At 40.4% G+C, this 23306-nt stretch overlaps 2 protein-coding genes across 2 annotated transcripts; one reads left to right on the top strand and one right to left on the bottom strand.

Moving 5' to 3' along the window:
* The first annotated feature begins 710 nt into the window (after positions 1 to 710).
* Positions 711 to 2511, top strand: LOC143581511 (putative acetyltransferase At3g50280). Its single transcript, XM_077064279.1, has one exon. It carries the CDS (start codon positions 932 to 934, stop codon positions 2375 to 2377), a length of 1446 nt encoding a protein of 481 aa, XP_076920394.1. The 5' UTR covers positions 711 to 931; the 3' UTR covers positions 2378 to 2511.
* A 17893-nt stretch (positions 2512 to 20404) lies between these two features.
* Positions 20405 to 22995, bottom strand: LOC143581521 (eukaryotic translation initiation factor 3 subunit F-like). The gene is made up of 6 exons (XM_077064287.1): positions 22688 to 22995; positions 22522 to 22601; positions 21134 to 21363; positions 20918 to 21039; positions 20736 to 20849; positions 20405 to 20646 (listed from the first exon to the last, which is right to left on the bottom strand). The coding sequence occupies exons 1-6, from the start codon at positions 22907 to 22909 to the stop codon at positions 20557 to 20559; spliced, it is 858 nt and encodes a 285-aa protein (XP_076920402.1). The 5' UTR covers positions 22910 to 22995; the 3' UTR covers positions 20405 to 20556.
* Positions 22996 to 23306: the final 311 nt, after the last annotated feature.

The raw sequence follows: 23306 nt of genomic DNA, 5'->3' as shown, positions 1-23306 counted from the left end.
GCGGTGTTCGCGCCCCTTCGCGCCCAAAATCGCTCAAGCCGGAGCCGCACTACACATGACCTTATGGACGTCATCACAGGCACAACTTTTAAGGGACTTACATGGAAGGGGCACCACCCTACTTCTCACCGGTCATCATTCCACCAGCGCAGGTTAAACAAACATTTCAACCAACATTTCATTTTTTTATAGACCCAAATAATAAAAGCATATTGCTAAGTAACATCCTTTCATAATATATAGTCTTATTATTTAACCATTGTCATCATTATTGTCTTTTTTGTTATAACTTATGAACTTTTAGTCCTAAAGTATTTAGAGTAGCAACATTATTAGTAGCCAGCAACTTTTATAAATTATATTAGTTATCATTCGTATTAAGTTAATATAAGAATAAGTTATTATAAAAATTTTGATGGGTACATTACTATATTTAATATAAAAAAAAATATGCATTAGTTACAAATTCTCAACCTTTATCCTAACTTGACCAAAATTTTCCTTTTTTAAAACACAATAGAATACCTGAATTTTAATAGATCTTTAAAGTCTGTCCACATAATTAGTTATATCAAAGAACATTATTTTTCAACTAAAAAGAATAACACCTTTATACGAAAAATAGAAAAATCCCATAATATTGTTGTTACTTGTTAGTTATCTAATGATTAGTCTGTTAACGAATAAAACCTCCCAACAAAAAAGGAAAAATAATCAATTATACTCCAATAACTAAATTAACAAAAATAAAAATATTGATGGACACGTGACAGACAGTCGGATATCAGTTTTCAAGCTTCTAATTAGAGTCAACTTTGTTAATGGTAACATTCATGAACCCAAACCACCTATTTAAACACCCCTTCATCACCCCAATATCCTCACACACACTCACTCCCAACATTCATTCATATTAATTCACTTAGCAATCATGCCTTGTGAATTACCAAACATGTTGGTGTCCGAAATCATCTCCAAGTCGACTGTTTTTCCCTCGACTAAATCCACTTTACCCGATCTCAAACTCTCCACCTCCGACCTCCCAATGTTATCCTGCCACTACATACAAAAAGGCAACCTTTTCGTGAAACCCGAAATCCCTTTTTCTGACATAATATTTCTCCTGCGTGAAGGCCTTGCGAATATTCTGACACACTTCCCACCACTTGCTGGCCGTCTTGTCACTGACAATGACGGCTATGTGTACATCACGTGTAACGATGCGGGCGCGCAATTCGTTCACGCGGATGCAATTAATGTTACTGTAAATGACATCATTTCACCTATTCATGTTCCGGATTTTGTCAAGACGTTTTTTGCGTTTGATGGGATGGTTAGTTACTCGGGTCATTTTAACCCGATTTTGGCGGTTCAAGTGACCGAGCTCAACGACGGCGTGTTTATCGGGTTTTCTGTTAATCACGCGGTCGTTGATGGGACTACATTGTGGAATTTTATTAATTCGTTCGCGGAGGTTTGTAGGGGAGTGAAATTATTAACAAAACCGCCGCGTTTTACACGTGACTCTGTTATTATTTCGCCCGCGGTGCTCAAAGTCCCCGCTGGCGGACCGAAAGTGACGTTTGATGAATACGCGCCACTTTCGGAGAGGATTTTCAGCTTTAGTCGAGAATCGATTTTGAAATTGAAAGATATGACGAATAATCGAAAGAGATTAAATTGTAACGGAGAAATTAACGCGGTTGAAGTAATGGGGAAACAGAGTAACGATCCGATTAACGAGAAGATGACTACGTTAATCGGTAACTGGATTCGAAACGCTGTCGTTTCGAAACCCCAAACAGTTCCTGAAATTTCTTCTTTTCAGTCACTCAGTGCTTTACTCTGGCGCGCAGTGACACGCGCCAGAAAGTTTCAGGATTCTAAAATGACAACTTTTAGAATGGCAGTGAACTGCAGGCACAGGCTCGAGCCAAAGCTCGAACCTCTGTATTTTGGTAATGCAATTCAAAGCATTCCTACTTATGCGACAGCACGTGATGTGCTGTCGCATGATCTCCGCTGGTTCGCCGAGCAGCTAAACAAAAATGTTTTAGCTCACGACGACCAGATGGTGCGTAGTTTTGTATCGAATTGGGAGCGGGACCCGCGGTGTTTTCCGCTAGGGAATTTCGACGGGGCGATGCTAACGATGGGCAGTTCGCCGAGGTTTCCGATGTATGATAACGATTTCGGGTGGGGGAAACCGGTGGCGGTGAGGAGCGGAAGGGCGAATAAGTTCGATGGGAAGATATCGGCTTTTCCGGGGCGGGAAGGTGGTGGTAGTGTGGATTTGGAGGTGGTGTTGTCGCCGGAGACAATGGCGGCGCTGGAATTGGACATGGAGTTTATGCAGTATGTTTCAGAATACTGTTAATAATGTTTAATGTTGTTGTCATTGTTGTTTTGTCTTGTTTGTGAAGTGCTGTTTTATTAGTTTATGTTTTATATGACCATGTTTATCTGCTTGTAATCTAAGTTTTTTTTTATCATTTTGTTATTTTATTTTCTACGCTGTCTTCAAAAAATCCACATCTTTTCTCGTAAGAAAAAAGAAAACTTTTAGGACTTCATGTGCTAAACAAGTAAATATGTTTTTGTGTTTATTTATGCGACAACGTATTAAAACTTTAAATATTATCACTTCCATGTACCCTCTGATTGAAAAATGCTTATTAGCTTTTTTAAAAAGTCATTTTGAGAAATAAGGATTTTAAGCTTTTTGAAAACTACTTTTTAGCCATTTTAAAAATCTAAAATAAAAAATATTTTTGTGATTGTCAAAGACATTTTAACTTTTTGATTTTTTAAAAACATTAATAAGTCAATAAACATTTTTCAAACTAAATCTCAGGCTTTTGAAAAAAATGATTTTTAACACTTTTAAAAAACTAAAATAAAAAGGATTTTTATGATTGTTAAACATCTTTTAACGTACTGGCTTTTTAAGAAAGCCAATAAGGTGTTTTATAACTCAACCCAAACATGCTCCTAATGTATATTTTCAACTCCTAGTTTGGATGTTTAAATTCCGATACTGGCCATTTTAGGTGTAAATGAAATAGACATAACTTTATTAACTAAGCGATGCCTTAAGAAGTTGTGTAGACAGTAGACGTATTTACATTATTATAATTGGGTGCAAATTGATTTCCTTGATAGTTATAAACTTTTGGGATGTGTTAATATTGACACAAAAGTAATAAGAGCATCATTAATAGTTATTTTTAAAGAGTTTTTAAATAAATGAGTGTAACATAGAGGAGAGAGCTGTGTTAAGAGTTCTTGTGCAAGAAGTATAACACTGGATTTTGTGAGAGCACCTCCGATAAATGCCTACAACGTGACTCGTACCAAAACCCAAAAATGCTCGCTCTTCACAAGATTTTCTCAAACTCCAACAAAAGATTATCAAAAACTGTCTCTCTCTCTTCTCCCTAGCTCACAAAAACTCTTCCTTCTCCTCCATTTTATTTGTCATCTAGTGAAGAGATAAAAGACAAAGGAGAGATGACGTTTAAATTAGCTTTTGAGATGTTAAGGAGCAAAATTATTAAGAACTTTTAAGAGCATCTTCTTTTCACATCTTACAGTTCGATTGTACGAATATGCATCTGAGAAAACATGAATGGTCATGTTAATCTCAACTTAAATTAATGTCATTACAAGTCATGAGCTTTTAAATACAAGTTCTTTTAATGTTCTAAGTTTTTACTTTTTCCTCTACATGTATATGTATGGGCGTATGCCAACCCAGTGGTATGACAAGCCTCAGCGTTAAGGGTACGAAACTAGACAGTGGGCAGGGCGATCGTAGATTCATTATCGAATAAACTGTGGTTGTGAATTCACAAATCAAAAGACTGGGGCTGTGGCTTGGCAACCAGAAAACAAAAATCAAATATCAAAATCATGATCGTCAATTGAGGCTGCTAACAGTGGTTAATAATCAGTCCTACCACAATTCAATTTTAAATATTTAAACAATCATTCAATCGCATTCTTGATTATATATTGAATCTATTGTATTGGTATTTGTTTATATATTGAATCATTGATCAATCAAATGTTTGAAAATTTGAATTGTTATATTATTGAATCAATTGACATGTTTATAATGCTTCTATTGAATTATTCGTTCTTGTTTCTTGACGCCGGTCTATTGATTCTTGATTGATTGTATGATTTATATTATTCTTATTTATAGAAATAGATTGCTAGACAACAAGAAAGATAAATTTGTATGTATTTTCATAAAATAATGCCTTGCCAAAAACAAAAGAAGAGAAAAGCAAATTAAGAAGCAACAAAGTCTTGCACATTAGCTTCGTGCCACTGATTTTTCAACCAAGTACGATGATCAATTGTACAAATCAACGGTTCCTCTGAATCTCTAAATAGGTATAACTTTTTTTTTAAGAAAGCCTCAAGAAGGTTTGTCTCAAAGTAAAAAATATAGTGGATACTGATATTGATGGTGTTAATGGTGCTAATCATGAAAATACAAATGTTGAAGATACTAATGTAGATGTTGCTAATATTGAAGCTATAAATATTAAAGATGTTAATGATGATGGTGCTAATGTTAATCCTATTGATACATTTGATTCAAGTAATTGGGATGGTCCTAGCCCCAACATGAATGATCTTACTATCAAAAAGGGTCCTAAGGAAAAGTTAGCTAGACAGTTTCATGCATTTTTATATATCGGAGCTTTACAATATAAGGAGAAATGTGATGAAGAATGACTCATATATCCGAAAGAGTTTGACAGAGTCATTTGTTTTTGTTGTAATCTTTTTGGAAAATGAGATCCGAAAGACCATCTGGATAGTGATGGGTTTTCTAGTTGGCAAAATGTTACCATAAGAATATGACAACTTTGTTTGAAACACGCTAAAGATTGAAATGTAACGAAACAATTTATAGCATAGCGGACGTGCAATTTATAAATGAAAACAATTGTTGAAAGCAAGTTCTATTGAGGATTATTGCACTTTCGAAATTTCTTACTAAAACTATTACTCTATCATACCTGATTGCATGTTGGATACAAGTCACCAAGAGCAAATGTATTAGATAACGAGCTACGTATCTTTTTCCTCTACTTCTATTAGGTTTGAGGAATCATTCTTAGGTTTTTTACTTGTATGTTGAAGATACTAGCGGAAAACGACTCTTTGATGTTACACACGAGGAATTAAGTCTCTTGGTCTTGTTATTGATGATATGCGCGGTTAAGTTTATGACAATAAATCAAGCAAGAAAGAAAAACATCAAGGAGTTAAAAATTTTGTAGATCTAAATTGTCATTTGATAAATATACTACATTACTATTTACTACACATGGTGAATACAGTGAGCAAAAAGTTACAACCGGATGATATGCTTCTTGATGATGTTATTTATTGAATAAGAAGTGAACAACTTGATTGAACTCTTCAAGAAATTTAGAGAAATTGAGTTATCTAAATTGATTGACCAAGCTAAGGATATTGCCATTGAAATGGGTACTGATTCGGTATTCCCTTAGAGGCATCCAATTTGTAAAAAAAAGTAGTTTGATAAGAATTCACGTGACCACGAAGTTTTATTTTCATCCGAGGAGGTACTTTTTATATATTGTTGAGCATGCGAGTGATTCTCTTGAAACAAGATTTGAACGATACTAAAGTAATGAAAAATTATTTGTTATTTTGTTTCCTGCTAACTTGACTAATTTTGAAGACAAAGAGCTTAAGTCGTGTTGTATACTTCTTGAGGATGCACTGAAGTTTGAAGAGGGTTCATATATTTATGCGTATAAACTATATATGGAGCTAAAGTTGCTTAAAAATATGTTACATAGTGATATTATCAAACCTACCGATGTCTTAAAATACTTTAAGCAAGTCCTTTCTTTTTCCTAATGCACCAATTGCATATCGAATCTTTTGACTATTATAGTAATAGTAGCATCTGCGTAAAAAAGCTTTTCAAATTAAGTTTGTTAAAGTTGTACTTGCATTGAAAATGTGTAAGAAGACTTAAAGGATTGACAACGATAGCTATCGAGAATGATATATTAGATAATATCAATTATGAAGAATTGATACAACTCTTACTTTAAAAAATCCTATGAGAGACTCTTGATAAGTTTAACTTTGTGTTGTTTATTTTCTAACTTTGTTTTGCATTTGTTTATCGCTACAATCACTTGGTTTTTTTATGAGATAAATTATCTGTAAGGGTTTTTTTAGTACTTGTCTTGGACACCTAAAATCTTAGAGACTGCTTTGAGTATATATATGATGCCCGATGGTGTTCATAAGAGACTATTTAGATCCGAGCGAGGAGATCCAGGATGGAGTCTTTAAAGGTGTGGCTAGATTTTGGCATGTGGGGAATGCTCCCGTCTCCACCGTCCAAATCCTTTATTTTTTTGGATACAATGTGTTTGATATAAGCAAGATTTATGAACAAGTTGTCTAAGGTTTATCCGTAGATGAAGTAACATAATAGTCCAAATAGGTTTGTCTTCTAGCTATCACACTGGTGGTTCTAACAGTTGTATACATTATACTATTAATTGTCAATTATGTGTTTATTAATCAAACAAATACTCACGAACAATATGAATTAATGAGTATAATAACTATCTAAATAACAATATTAATAATAGTAGCACGTAGAATGATAGAAATGAAGATTATGTTGATAAACCTCATGTTTGAGCTTGAAAGGATCAATATTTGTCAAAAGTTCAATGATAATCTTTTCAAATTTTTTTAGCCTCTTGCGTGAGGGTTTCATTATTTGGTTAACTAATCGACCCAAAATTGTTTAAATTTATCCTAACAAACCAAACCGATTAGATCTAACCCTAACCATACCTGGTAAATTGTGGATTAGGTTAAGCACACTAACGGGTTAAAACGGGGTTAGGTCATAACCTCATCTTCTACGGGCTCACATTCACATGACTATTACATGCCTAAGTGAGTGTGAAGATGGAACAACTCCTGTCTACGTGACGTTTACGTAACAACACTTTTTTTTCACATTCATATGAAAATTATCCGTAGCCCAACATGAGTTTTCTAACCATTTTAAACGGCTAGGATTTTGCTAAAATCCCGTAATAAACAGGTCTCTTAATAAGTTGACCGTCAAGGTGTTTAAAGAAAATAAACGAATCCTACGAAACGACCCTATCTTGCTTTAGAATATGTAGGATGGCACGAGCGATCATGTTATGAAGGATTAATCTTGAATATTAATAAAGTTAATGGTTTATTGTGTTATATTTATTTAGTTATTTGAATTGTGGTAGGTTTAGAAAAGGTATGTCTTTGAGAGCAAGTTTAGTGAGTCTATATATAGGGTCTAGTTTATTAGTTTTATGAGAGAGAGTTAAGAAAGAGAGTCAAGGAGTCTCATCTCCATGTACGTTTGATAAGTTCGTGAAGTTCGTTTGGTATGTTCGTTTGATTATATGAAAAAAGTCGAGGGTTGTCACCCCAATATCTCGTGTTAGTTTATTTGATAAGTTTGTTTGATCCGTCTGGGCCAACAGGTTATACAATACCTTTGGAGAATATTTGATGTTAAAGGTTCTATTTTATATTTTTTTCAGACTCTTGTAGATATGTATATAAGGATTATTTAGATTTGAGGAGATCTTGAATGAATAGTCTTTTAAAGGTGTGGCTGGATTTTGGCATGTGCGGATCGGGTATTCTCAACCGTCCAAAATCTCCACCTTTTGTGGTCTAAAAATCTCTCGTTTGGTATATTATGTTTGATAATAATTTAATAATATAAGATTTATGTTTTAAGTCAACAAATTATATAAGTTTTACCGATATTACGATATATGAAGTAAGTAAATATGATGTAGTAATCGCTAGGTGCTAGTCGGGCGACAGGATAAGGACTAACGATTAATCGGAATTAATTGAAACTAAGTGGGATTAATCGAGATTAACTGGGATTAATTAACGCTTAGTGAGGCTTTTTACAACCATAGAGAATAATAAGTTTATCATCTAACATGTTCCTACTACTCTTGTTGTTCCTGCTAATGCTCCTCTATCTACTACTTTATAATAAGTTATTATTAACTGATGAATCTAATATGTGATAATTAGTAGTGACACAACCAAATTATAATTTTGAGCCAATCTTATTTAACCCAACTGAAGAAACACTAATGGACCTCGGGCAGATTACGGATAATCTGGGGGTTAAATAGATGTTTCCCACGAGGGGTTAGATCCGGCAAAGATGGTTCTTCTGATAACCTGCAAAACAGACACCGTGAGCTCGTCACTGAGAAGGGGGGGTTCCTCCTTGTGACCACCCTCCGGCGTGAGAATCAGACTAGATTGCTCTTGAATATAAGTATATATTAAGAGATTGCTAGAGCAGATATCAGGTATAATAAGTAAGATACAAGATATTATATGATAAGATGAGATGATCATACCATTTGGGGTATTTATAGCCGAAGGTAGGTTTCCAAGAAGGTATAGCCGGCTGAATAGTATTCCTGTTCTACCAACTGTGGCCTACGCACGTGCCATGCTGGTAGTTGGTGGGTAGGCAGCGGCTGACAGTGACCAGGCCTGCTGTGTACTATTCCTTTTCCACCAACTGCCGGCTATGCACGTGGTATGACATGAGTTGGTGAGTAGGCAGCGGCTAATAGTGACATACAGTACAAGAGCATGCTGCTCGCCATACTGTTGTCAATGAGCTGTCGTATCTTTGGTCAGATCTTTTGCTCATACCTCGTCAGGTACAGTACAAAAGATCTTCCCGTATCATACGGACTGGCTTATTTGGGCGGGATTATTCCCCCTCCCGCCTTTGTGCGGGATTGTTCCTGGCTTTGCTCATTCCTTCAGGTGACAACTGAATTATTGAGAGCTAAGTGCCTTGTGCGTGTAGCCTTGCTGCGCGGGTGGCCTTCCCTGATGGCTTGTATCCGCAGCTGCGGGAACAGGCGGAGTACTTCACCATTGGGAGGCATTTCCTGCGGGAACAGCTTGCGTACTGCGCGTAAGGACGTCACGTCTCTGAGCATGGTGGGTCCTGCGGATCCAGTTGGTTTCTGTGCAGACGTCTCTCTTCAAGGTGAGTCCTGCGGGTCCAACTGGGCTCTGCTGGGACCTACCTCTTCAAGTCCCCCCAGTCCAATGTCTTCTCATGAATGTTTAATAAAGTGAGGTGAACTTTTGGACTTAAGCAAAGGGTTTTGAAAAGGGTTTAGTTTTAAGGTTTTCCATGGGGATTCTTCCCGCGGAAGTCCTTATGTCACTTGCAGAAATTCCCGACTTTCCTGCTTGATCTTTGGGTATGATGTGGGTAGGTCTGTAACCTCCTCGCAAGTCAGGAGCGTTGAGTCCCACTTGTGTGGATTCTCCATGAGGTTTTGGTAGTTTTGAACATAGTGATCAATTATGTTAAAACCACCAATTCCATCCTGGAGCTTCAAACAATGTAGTTCTCGACGTTCCCGCTATGCGGGGATGTTATTCCCGTTTCCGCAAGCATTGCCCAGAAGATCCTTCTTGGTTTCAATTCCCTGCGGAGCGCTAGGTATGTGAAGGGTTTTGCCTTGACACTGTACCTGCACTCGTCTTACGGTTACTTTACTTCCAAGGTATTCCTGGCGTCAATTCCCTGCAGGTGCTAAGTATATGAAGGGTTTTGCCTTGACACTGTACCCGCACCCGTCTTATAGTTACTTGGTTGCCAAGGTATTCCTGGCGTCAATTCCCTGCGGGTGCTAAGTATGTGAAGGGTTTTGCCTTAACACTATACCCGCACCCGTCTTATATTTACTTGGTCGCCGAGGTATTCTTGGCTTCAATTCCCTGCAGGTGCTAAGTATGTGAAGGGTTTTGCCTTAACACTGTACTCGCACCTGTCTTACAGTTACTTGGTTGCCAAGGTAAGGGGTATTTTCCCGCTTACTTTTGAATCTTTTTGAATTTTTGAAATTCGAAGAGTTGGTGAAAGGATAAGAACAGTCCAAACTGTTGAAACGTCGTGCGAAGGTTTCTTCTGACTGTGTCTAGACGTGCAGGAAGTTATGGTGACGTGACAGTACATGGTCATTCCAGACGCTTTTTCAGGCGCGTGGGCGCAATTTTTTGGGCGCGTGGCCGCGAAATTAATGGCACGCGTCCTTTCAACAGCTGTTGCCAGCTTGCTTTTTGCCACGTGTCATAGTTTCATTGCACCTGCGATTTCTCTCTCTTCCGCATTAAATCATCGCATTAATTGCGATTAGTATATAAAGGGGGAGAGGGTCCTTTGTAATCCACACTTTCACTTTTCTCTTCATCTTCAAAACGATTTCCGGCGAATACTCACCTTTTCAGTCGAGCATTCTCTTGAAATCGTTCTCTTCTTTCATACCTGCAAGATGTCTTCTCACGATCTCGAGGCTACAGCCCAGGAGGCTGGGGTGTACGCCGATGACAAGAGTACTGCTGGCGAGTGCCAGTGTGCTCTGCCTGTCGATCTATATCAGTACATCGTCAGGAAGTTCATGCTCGAGTCTTTCGAGCCTGAGTTTCCTGAACCTCATCAGACGGTGTATGATGCCCCCAGAGGCAAGATCGGGGTATATGCCGCATTCTTTGTCTATGGGAATCTTAGGTTCCCTTGACGAAGTTTGTGTACCGTGTTCTGGAGAGGCACGGTGTACACTTGACCGAGGTACACCCGATGGCGATCGCAAAGATTCGCCACTTCGAGTGGGTGTGCCGAATTCTGGGAGTTGAGCCATTCGTCGACCGCCTGATGACCTTCTACTCTTGGAGGTGCATCCAGGGGTGGTATACTCTGATAACCCGGATCAAGGGTTTGAAGATTTGCGCAACCGAGCGCAGTCTTCGTTCATGGAAGCGGGAGTTCTTTTATATCTCCGCTCGCGCCATCCCCCTTGCCATGAAGTTCAAGAATGGGCAAGCACTCCCCAGCCTTCACGCCTCCAACTACCAGGAGGCGGAATGGTTCTCGAAGATATCCCGAGTCCAATCTCCGGTTTACCGCTTTGCGGAGTCCGGGATGGTGATGCTCGGGATGAGCCGGGTGTGGAAGGATGCGGAGGCGCAAAAGATCCCGATCCTCCTTGAATACGGTTTGAACTCTGTCCATTACGGTATGCTTCATTTCTTTTTGTTGATTTAAAATCTCTTCTAACTTCTTTCCTGTTTATTTCAGAGGGGAACGACTTGCAGTCGCTCCTGTATCCGCGGGAGGCTGATAGTCCCGCTCGGATGGGTACTCGTGATCTAGATGAGAACGAGTTGCCCATCCTTGAACAGACGGCGGATCGGTTCGTGGAGGTCTACCCGCCAGGCCACGAGATCCTGAGCGCCAGGCGGCCAGGTAAGGCGTTATTCAACCCTCGACCCCTCAATGCTGAAACCTCTGCTGGAATTCCTCTAATCTTGTGTTCTGATGAGGAATCCGCAGATGGTCCTCCGTTGGTGCGGAAGAAGAAGGCTGCCGGCGGGAAGGGGAAGGCGAAGGTGGCCTCCACTGCCGATCCGGTGCCTCGGTCTGATTCAGAGACCGAGAGCGAGGAGGTGGCGGGGAACCCGGGTGGTGATAGGACCACTGCTCCGGAGGCTGCGACTGTCACCTCCGGAGAGCCCAGGATGACGACGGTGAGCGGCGTAAAGAGGCCGGCTCCATCTGGTTCGTCCCCGCCTGTCCGCACTTTTAGGCTCAAGAAAACCCGTAAGTACAAACTTCCTTTATTTTTAACTTCGTAGCTTTCCATCATTAATACTTATCTTCCTTGTGCAGGCGTGGATGCTACCGCATTCCAGGGTGGAGCGGGGAGGAGTACCTCCGGACCCATGACGGTAGGCTTGGTCAGCCTACCTGAGGCGACGACCCAGGCGGCTGCGCCTGCTTCGGTTGGTTCAGTTGCTCACCCAGTTAAGCCAACTGTTCCAACTGTGATGACATCACCGCCGGCTGTCAGTGCCATATTTACTGAATCTTTCACTGAGCCGGCGGTGACTATTTCTGCGGGTACTTCCGCAGCGGCGACCACGGTTGTGAGTTCACCTCCGGTGAGTTCACCTCCGTTGGTTTCTACCGCGGCGGCCTCTATGCCTCCTCCGACGTCGGCAGTTACGGCCGACCCTTCAGGTATGCTCGGGGCTTCTCGCCAACCTCTGCCTCCTTCCCATCTGCCTGACCTCTTGGATGGATTTCTCTTGGGTTCAGGTGATGGGTTTGGCGGCTATCGGCCTGTTGTCGACCCTACAGGTGCGTAGGGTTCTTTTGGCCTTTTTTTTATATCATCTTTTCCTAACTGCCTTTTGTTTTTTGCAGTGTCGGATTCCAATGAAGTGTATGTTCCACGATGGAACATCCGCCTAGGAACAACCCTTCGCACGCCTGTGCAGTGCGTGGATTGGGCTCGTCACGCAGCTCCCAGTGGTGCGTTGGGGGAAGCCATTGCTAGCTACCAGGAGGATAGGCTAACCAATGAGCTTCGGGTTCTCCTGGCCCGGATGCAGCCGCGCGTCGAGCTGCTTTGTCGTGAAAACGACAAGTTAAAAGCAGCTCGCATCCAAGAAGTAGCTCAGGCGCGGGCTGTCCGGGAGGAGAATAGGAGGCTTACCGCAGTGGCTGCGGAAAAGGAGAAGGCCTTCAAGGCCCTCGAGGTTGAAGTTCAGGCCCGGCTCGAGGCCCGTTCCAAGGCTGCCCAAGCTGTTAACGAACAGCTTCGGCTGGCTAAGGAAACTGCGCGGAACGCAACCGAGAGGGCCACCAAGGCTGAAGCTGTTGCTGAGCCTTTACGCCTCGAGAATGAGGAGCTTAAAGCCAAACTAGAGGCGCTCCAACAGGCTCATGATGCCTTGGCGATGGAAGACGCCAAGAAGCTCCAAGAGATCTTGGACCAGAGGGGCGTGCTTGACCACATTGAGCGGAAGCTAAAGGACGTTGAAGAGGCTGCTGCAAAGGAAGTGTTGCTTGCCAACCTCAATAAAAGTGAAGCCGAACGCGCCCGTAACCAAGCTCAAGCCGCCCTCCAAGAGGCTCTGGTTGCCAAGGAATGGCTTCTTCGAGAAGCGTTGTCTCAGGTAAGCTTAACTTCATAATGTCTTCACGCTTTACTTTGTAAATAGAAAAGGTTTTGATACTTGTATATTTTTTTTTTGTAGGTTGTGCATCGAGTCTTCACGGACACATCATACGACGATGCCATGAGCGCAGCCCTCAACGCTTCTCATGAGGATGGGGAAAAGGCCGGCTTCCTGCTTGGTCTAGGGTTCGTTGAGAAAGGCATCCCGCCTTCCAACTTCCCTTTGTATGATGTGAATACTGAAGCTGTTTATGACCAAGCAGTGAATCAGTATGCCGCCTTCCCGCATCCGGTGGTGGAGAAGGTGAACGAAGTTGCTGCTGCTGATGATGGGCTAGCTATCCTTAAAGTTTTCCTTGAACCGCCACGCTCTACTGATGGTGCTGGTCCAAGTGGTAGTGGTCCTGAAGCTTGATCCTGAAGATCCCTTCCCACTGTTAGGATAGGTTTAGCTTGTATAGATTTATATTCTTGTAGGCGGGTAGTTACCCGGCCATTCTTGTAATGAATATTATGAAATATAAATCTTTGTGCGGGTAAGACCGCTATTTTCACTGGATGACTTGCTTTATAAACGTTATATGACTTGCTCATGCATACTTTAGTTTAAATTAGCAATTTTCCAAGTGTTTAGTATAAGTTAACCTTTGAACGTGGTAGATAATAGGTTGAAGTTTTGCTTCCTCCTTCGTGATTGTGCGGGTAGGACCGTCACTTGCACTTAGGGTGGCTAAACTTTACCTATATCCGACCTACGTGGAGGTTTTCCTCATCTTTTTAGAAATCTTCTAAGTGTTAAGAATAAGTTAACCTTTGAACGTGGTAGATAATAGGTTGAAGTTTTGCTTCCTCTTTCGTGATTGTGCGGGTAGGACCGTCACTTGCACTTAGTAGGATGGCTAAACTTTACCTACGTCTAACCTGCGTGGAGGTTTTCCTCATCCTGTTAGAAATTTTCTAAAGTATTTTGAATAAGTTAACCGTTCGGCGCGCGGTTGTCAATAGGTTCGGTTTCCTCTCATGATTTGTGCGGTTAGGACCGGCACTTTCATTTAGTTGGATAACCAAAGTTTACCTATGACTGACCTGCGTGAAGGTTTGCCGTTTTTTGGGTTTATGCGGGTTTTGTCGCCTTCCCCACGCAACGACTTTCCACGTAATTATGCGGTGAAAACCGGCATATCAGTGTTGAGTAAATTAACCGTTCGACGTGCGGTTGTTAATAGGTTAGTGTTCAGTTTCCTCCATCATGATTCGTGCGGTTAGGACCGGCACTTTCATTTAGTGGGATGACTGAACTTTACCTTTAACTTACCTGCGTGAAGGTTTGCCGTTTTTTGGGTTTATGCGGGTTTTGCCGCCTTCCCCACGCAACGACTTTCCACGTAATTATGCGGTGAAAACCGGCATATCAGTGTTGAGTAAATTAACCGTTCGACGCGCGGTTGTTAATAGGTTAGTGTTCAGTTTCCTCTATCATGATTCGTGCGGTTAGGACCGGCACTTTCATTTAGTGGGATGACTGAACTTTACCTTTAACTTACCTGCGTGAAGGTTTCCCGTTTTTTGGGTTTATGCGGGTTTTGCCGCCTTCCCCACGCAACGACTTTCCACGTAATTATGCGGTGAAAACCGGCATATCAGCGTTGAGTAAATTAACCGTTCGACGCGCGGTTGTTAATAGGTTAGTGTTCAGTTTCCTCTATCATGATTCGTGCGGTTAGGACCGGCACTTTCATTTAGTGGGATGACTGAACTTTACCTTTAACTTACCTGCGTGAAGGTTTGCCGTTTTTTTGGGTTTATGCGGGTTTTGCCGCCTTCCCCACGCAACGACTTTCCACGTAATTATGCGGTGAAAACCGGCATCAGTTTTGAATAAATTAACCGTTCGACGCGCGGTTGTTAATAGGTTAGTGTTCAGTTTCCTCTATCATGATTCGTGCGGATAGACCGGCACTTTCATTTAGTGGGATGACTGAACTTTTACCTTTAACTGACCTGCGTGAAGGTTTGCCGTTTTTTGGGTTTATGCGGGTTTTGCCGCCTTCCCCACGCAACGACTTTCACACTTATGTATGCGGTGAAGACCGGCATATTCGTGTGGAAAGTTCATAAAGTATAAATGTAAAACCATCAGCGTCGATGTTCTAAGGAGAATCATTTCCATTAGAAGTGGCTCTGGGCCTTTACAAATTTGGAATTGATCTACGTGCAAACTGTGTAATTGAGCTCCCTTCCATGTTGTTGGGATGGGAGTGCCATCGAGCCGATATGCACCTGGTTCGGGATCTCGTTGTTTACGCAGTATGTAGTCTCCAACATTGAAGCTGCAATTTTATTCGTGTTTTCCCCAACTGGGGTTCTACACGCATCAGCCTGCTCAGCGTTCATTGCGCCACGAGGTGCGCGAGCGTCCCATCTCTGACAAATGCTTCGACCATGTCCTTTACGTCTGTGCATTCTTCAGTGTTGTGGCCTTTTGTCCTGTGAAAGTCACAGTATTTGCTCCGATCAGCATTATGACGATGTCGGATTATTGGAGCCTTTGGCCATGGGAGCTCCTCAGTGGCGAATATCTCGGTGACGCTTTTGGTGAGTGGCGTCCATCTGGAGTTCTGGTTCGACTGTACGTTATCCCTTCCGTCTAACCGATGTTGCAAGCCAGATGAGGTGTCAAAGTTTACCCTTGACTGCCAAATGCCTAGCTTCCGCTTTTTGTTTAGTCGGGCGGTAAGGACGTTGTCTTCTCTTGTTTTCTGGGTGTAGAGGTTTGTGCTCTGGAGGAGATCTCTACCCAGTTGCTTCTCCGTTTTCGCAAAGCGTTTAGCTGCTGTCATGATGGCATCCCATGTGGATGGCATGCCATCTTTACCCGTTAAGGTGCGGATGAGCTCTGGGTCGTTCGCGCCCTGGATGAAAGCAGCGCGAACAAGATCTTCGCTGATATTACCCAGACTTAGCTTCTTTGAGTTGAAGCAAGTGATGAAGTCTGGCAAAGATTCATCTTCCTCTCGAATGCATTTGAGGATTGTCCATTGCTCTTCGGTATACTTTCTTTGTTGGCTGAAGTGTTGGCTAAACTTCTGTTGGAAGTCTGCCCAGTCGTAGATGTGGTTGACCGGTAGACGATCGAACCACGCTCTAGCGTCATTTGGAACATTTAACACCACGTAGGTTCCGTCCAATTACTGACGGTTGCCCCCGCTATGAATCTGTTTAAATGATCGTCTGGATCAGATATACCATCGTAAGTGCCGATGTTGGACATCTGTTTGGCACTTTTCGGGGCGATTGCTTCCGCAATGTCCCTTGCAAATTTGGACGTTCCCGCATTTGCCACAGTTGGTCTGAATGTTTTGGAGAAGTCACGTGGGTTTCCACCCGTGTTTTTTGGTTTGAAGGTTTCTCCAAAATGCCTTCTCGGTTGGGAGTCCGTTTCCTTACGCTTCCCTTTCGCCCTATGACGAGGGTTTGCGTCGCTATCGGATTCCTCCGAATCATCGTCAAAGTATTCTTCGAATTCCTCAGGCTGTTGGAGTGAACGTAAGCGTTCATCCAACTCGGCTTGGAATTCTTTTTGACGTGCTTCCGCCCACGCTTTAACTTCATCGAGTGTTTGGCGGGGGAGCCTCGTTCGTTCTCTTTCTAACCGGGTATCAGTGAATCCCAGTGAGCGATTATTTACTGCACTTGCCCCAGCTTGGGTAACTGGGGTAGTGTTCGTAAAATTTACTGCACTTTCCCCGGCTTTGGTAACCGAGGTAGTGTTCGTAAAAACTGTGTAGTCGCCGGTATTCCCCCCAGTAGCTGGGGTTGTGGTTACCGGAGTTTCTTTAACCATCTTTCCAGAAGTTTGAAAAAACTGAAAAGAAATGAAGTTCTAGCTTTTATGCACGGATGGCGCCAATGAAGAAACACTAATGGACCTCGGGCAGATTACGGATAATCTGGGGGTTAAATAGATGTTTCCCACGAGGGGTTAGATCCGGCAAAGATGGTTCTTCTGATAACCTGCAAAACAGACACCGTGAGCTCGTCACTGAGAAGGGGGGGTTCCTCTTTGTGACCACCCTCCGGCGTGAGAATCAGACTAGATTGCTCTTGAATATAAGTATATATTAAGAGATTGCTAGAGCAGATATCAGGTATAATATATAAGATACAAGATAGTATATGATAAGATGAGATGATCATACCATTTGGGGTATTTATAGCCGAAGGTAGGTTTCCAAGAAGGTATAGCCGGCGGAATAGTATTCCTGTACTACCAACTGTGGTCTACGCACGTGCCATGCTGGTAGTTGGTGGGTAGGCAGCGGCTGACAGTGACCAGGCTTGCTGTGTACTATTCCTTTTCCACCAACTGCCGGCTATGCACGTGGTATGACAGGAGTTGGTGAGTAGGCAGCGGCTAATAGTGACATACAGTACAAGAGCATGCTGCTCGCCATACTGTTGTCAATGAGCTGTCGTATCTTTGGTCAGATCTTTTGCCCATACCTCGTCAGGTACAGTACAAAAGATCTTCCCGTATCATACGGACTGGCTTATTTGGGCGGGAGTATTCCCCCTCCCGCCTTTGTGCGGGATTGTTCCCGGCTTTGCTCATTCCTTCAGGTGACAACTGAATTATTGAGAGCTAAGTGCCTTGTGCGTGTAGCCTTGCTGCGCGGGTGGCCTTACCTGATGGCTTGTATCCGCAGCTGCGGGAACAGGCGGAGTACTTCACCATTGGGAGGCATTTCCTGCGGGAACAGCTTGCGTACTGCGCGTAAGGACGTCACGTCTCTGAGCATGGTGGGTCATGCGGATCCAGTTGGTTTCTGCGCAGACGTCTCTCTTCAAGGTGAGTCCTGCGGGTCCAACTGGGCTCTGCTGGGACCTACCTCTTCACCAACCCAATGTCGTTAACATATACTGGTAAAAATATAAAGGGTAATTATAAAGCCCCATATAAAAATATATATGAAAAACCTAGAGTTTTGGGCTTAGACGAATCAATACTTATCAAAAGCCCAAAGACTTCAGTTTTATAAGCCACTGAGTTGAGAGTTGAGACTTAAGTGAGCCTACGAAATTGAGATTCACATTTCATAATATTGCTCAAACTCCGTAGAAACTCAATAGCTTTACAAAGAGTCAATGTACAATAACCAAGAGTTGAAAAATATTAATAAACTAGTTTGATCCTCCTGTGTTACGGGAGTTTATTCAAAATTTTGTTTTTAATCGTTTTGCTATTTTATGATAATTTATTTTATCTTTTAACATAGTTTTGTTTTAAGTTAATACATATATATTAGTTTGTTGTTATATTTTTTAGCGTTTGAGTTTTTTCAATTGAGAGTGTATGTTTTTTAGTTTTTTAACGAACAATATAAACGAACACGGGCATGTTGATTTTTTTTAAATGAACAAACATGAACACAAATATTTGTCTACTGAAAAAGAGGACGTTGATGTAGTTGACGATGGTGGGTAGTATTGGAAGTTAACCGGCGAATGAGATGATAGACAAGCAACAGAGAACATGTAAAAGAGATAAATTAAATTAGGATTTAACGATGAAAGTGTTTACCAATAAATGAGATTTTATAACCCATTTAAGGGCTATTAGGGTTTGGTAAGACCTATAACACGTGAAAATTATTCTTTGATGATTAAGGGGTTATTTCACAAATAAATGAGATGTTATAACCCGTTTAAGGGTTATCCGGGTTTGATGAGACCCATGACCCGTAAAAATTATTGTTTGTTTATGAAAAAGTTTCACAAATAAATGAGATGTTATAAACCATTTAAAGACTATCCGGGTTTGGTAAGATTCATACCCACTAATTCGGGTCAAATGCATGAGAAAACTTTATTTAGAAATCAAGCAATCTGGTGGCTCTAAAAAATGGGGGGAGCAACTTGAGAGTGACACCTAGGATTTTATGGTAAGCAATTATATAGATAGTTAGATATTATATTCAAATATTAATTTTTTTAGGTTATATGATAAACCCACGAATTTGGAAAGAAAGTATGAGAAGGCTTTATTTTGAAATCAAGCAATCTGGTGACTCGAGAGGGATGGGGGAACGATGTGAGGGTGACACATAGGATTTTATGGTAGACATTAGTTTAAAAATATTTATTTGATATGTAAATCCTTATAAAATTGGGTATAGATTGAATAATATAGAAATATAATTATATATTATATTGTTATTATTATTATTATTATGATAATAATTATATAAATAAATAACATGTATATGAGAATATATCTCCATGAATGTACGTATTAACGTTAATTCCTGTTCTTATAATCTGTTTAATTTGTAATTGAAATTTGTGAGATATCTAGTTTTATTTTTTTATTAATTAATTATATGGCATAGTTTTTTTGAATGATGGATAAAGTATATAAAGTTAAAAGTATTTGAATATTATTTTATAGTATTTGAATAAAATAGATATGAAATTTGTGAGATATCTAGTTCTACTTCTGTTATATTTTAAATTATTGTTTAGTAATTAGTATTTTACGTTAACCTTTTAATATTTATTATATTCAAATATTAATTTTTTTAGGTTATATGATAAACCCATAAATTTGGAAAGAAAGCATGAGAAGACTTTATTTTAAAATTAAGCAATCTGGTGACTCGAGAGGAACGGGGGAGCGATGTGAGGGCGACACATAGGATTTTATGGTAGGCATTTATATAGATAGTTAGATATATAAAAGAGGGTACTTTGGTTAATCCCAAAGAATTCAATTTTAAAATCTCTCTCTCCAAATTTTACAAGTTCCACTAATAGATATAACTATGAAACATGTTCTTGATATAGGTGGGCTACTTGATATTCTTTTTGAGGTAAATATATTAACCCGAGGTTCCATATTCCGTAGATGACATTCGTTTTTTACAATCACACACACCATCAATGGTAGCTTGATCGCTAAGTATTCAACAAAATTCCTCGCTCAAACTTTGATTCTATGTTAGAGATTTTGGTAACCGGATCGTATTCACAATGCAAAGGGGTGTGCCTCAAAAGAGCCCAATCATTTTTGCCGCTTTAATTGTTAAGAACTTACTAACATGTCCGTCAAAATGTTGCAAGATGATCTTCAATTCATTGTATCAGAATCGGTTGAGTGTGAATATTGAGAAATTATTTGTAGCTTCTTTTTTTGAAACTAGTCATTCAAGTAATTGTTTAATTAGTCAATTTATCTTTTATAGTAAGTTCATCTCTCTTTTTCATACCATTAAAAGTGATTCTAAAATAAAATTCAAAATCAAATTTAGTAAACATCAATTGCAACAAATAATCTGGCAGTTTACATGTCCAAAACCACATTACAAATATTTCCTAACAAAACCAACCTCGCAGATTTCACAAATTCAACGGATCAAAAAAACTTTTCGGCAGGAAAACGAAGACAATATATGGTTTACAGGATCTGAGCAGCAGTGTTCAATTTCTCTGCTAAACTGAGTTGGATTCTTGTAATGCTTGACAAGTATAGTAACAACAATTGGTCCTGCACCATAACATAATAACATTCAACCACTCGCTTATTTTATTATCATTCCAAAACCAAAACTGAGTAATTTGTTTCAATTTCATTACCTGTAGACTATCATTCACAAGCTTATCAAATGCAGGTGGTGATATCTTTGGAATAGAGGCTATACTATCTGATATAAACCTTCCAATCGTGTTATCTGGTGCCACACGTCCTTCCTGAAACCAATAAATACATATTTAAACTCTTGTAATGATAAAATACAGAATAAACCATTTGATCTCACCACAACATCATCAACATATTTGTAGGTATCGTCTATTAACGCTAGCAAACGTTCCATTGTGGCTTCCATTCCTTCCATATCAGTCGGAAGTTTGTCAACTGCTGTGGTCTTCAGAACGTCAACTACATGCATAAATGCCATATTTTGGTTTAATCATCACCATGTTTAGATAATTATTTACTAGAAGAGTGATGTTTTATAAGTTATAGTGCTTACATCCGACACGTTCAGCTTCAACCATACGCAGATCAAGAGGTATTTCCTGAAACTGAGCTGCAAGTTGTTGATCACCCAACGACAAGTTAACAGAGACGAAAGCTTTAATGGAAGCCTCCCCATTTGTGAATCCTGTGTCAACTGTCAGATGAACGGGATTTGCAACTTCTCTAGAATAAAACTCATGAATAAGAGCACTCCCACCCGTGACACCAAATCCAGTTGAAAACCTATGGCAAGTTTGATATAAATATAATATATCAACTGGTTGAAATTAATCAATAGTTTACATAAATGGATTGAATGAAACACATTCAATGTACTGAAAACAGAAATGCCTAGGTCATATACAATTATTCTAGTGTTTTTATATCCCCCTATGCGTCAACAAATCTCGAATGTGAGCTGCACCAGAGATGAGTGAGCTGCATGGAGATGAAGAGTTTCTGTCTTCCTTTCGTTAATCATTAAATCTAACATGAAGCAGTTTGAGTTTTTCAATTTGTAAGGCTACACTTATGTAGCCTGAGTGTATTAGTTTAAAGCATGACATGAGTTAAACAAAACATAAACTTTCGTTTGTCTTCTATAATTCTGTTGTAACATATCAATAATATCAGAGTCGGTTCGTTCTGACTCAACCATGTACTCTTCTGACCTGACCTTCCAAACCACACTAGCCAAGTATCAAGCTATTCAACTCGCCTTGGCAAGCCAAAAAAGGCCTGAGTAGCAGGAAGCTAGTGGGGATAGCTTAAAAGATAGAGACGTACATGGTTGAGTTGAAACAGTCACTGATACCACTTGTTAAGTTACAGATGAAAATTAGAAGACACGCGACAGTTTATGACAATTTGCTTTATTCATATCATGTTTTAAGCAAATGCCTTTTAATAAAATAAAGAAAAACTTACATATAAGAATACTCAAACTACTTTAAAGTAAACTAACACTACTAACCATAATGACTTAATCAACAATTAACTAATCGAAACCATCAACCTCCATGCAGCCCAACCTTCTTTAATGCGACCCACCATTGTTATCTGTCAATGCTTGGAGTGATGACCGTTAAAGTACTACACACGAGCTTGAGCTGAGCTTAGGCCCATTAAGGTTTTTCTCACAGCATATGAAAATGATTTAAAATATATAGTTTAAATTATTGGATAATAAAACAAGCCAAGCTGAAACTTGAAAAACCAACTAACGAGCGTCAAGAAGAGCTCGAAATGAGCCAAGCATGCTCTTGTAAATCAAAACAAACCGGGCTCAGCTCAATAAACCCTACATGAACATAATTCAACCAGCTGATATCAACTACATGTAACCATATAATTCAACACAATTATGCAATTCGGCAGCATATATTAGAATAATAAAATTACCAGCCAACAATAACTTCTTTGGGATTAACCTTCTGGTGAGACGACAACATATTATGATGATAATCTATATCCAAAGCCACCTATCAATATCACAAATCACTATTAAATCATCATCAACGCAATCTCTATTCAACAACAATAACATATTAACCAAACAAACCCTGACCTGATCAGAAGACTCGTTGTGCGGCACGACGTACGAGTTACGGACATCAACAGTGCCGTCCGGAAGTACGGATCCGAGAAGCGTTCCGATGACTCGTTCCGCTTGGTCCGGACGCCGTACAAAACAGTCGCAGATGTTGAAGATGACGAGAGGATGAACCTTGGCGGATAAGGAGGTGGATAATGGAAGGAACTGAAGGACTGTTTGGTCTGATGACGTCATGGTGGAGATTCTCCGGCGGTTGATTGATCGGAGAAGGTGAAATTCGGAGTGAGTGTGTGATGTTAGGGTTTTGATAGAAGATTGATTGATTGATTGATTGATTGATTGGGCTGGGCTGTTGAATCAAAACTAAGGCCCAACTTAAAGAGAGGAGACACATATGTTCTTTCGAAAGGCCGACGAATTCTTTAAATTGACCGCTGACTAAATCATCACATCGGGATACTTATACACTCGCATTTCAATTGAACAAAAACCCTTACTTAAGGTCAGCGCCCATGAACACTCGCTTGAATGCACGACGGTGCAGGGAGATAAAACTCGTGTAGTTTAAGAAATCAAAAATCCAACTAGTGAATCATACTCACCTAATCTCCTATCACCCCCCATGCCACCG

This window comes from Bidens hawaiensis, unplaced genomic scaffold, assembly GCF_021521415.1.
Source record: "Bidens hawaiensis isolate Kalapana, Puna unplaced genomic scaffold, B.hawaiensis_p1.1 tig00031087_1, whole genome shotgun sequence".
Taxonomy (NCBI): Eukaryota; Viridiplantae; Streptophyta; class Magnoliopsida; order Asterales; family Asteraceae; genus Bidens; species Bidens hawaiensis.
The sequence above is the reverse complement of the archived record's forward strand: the minus strand, read 5'-3'. Positions and strand labels throughout refer to the sequence as shown.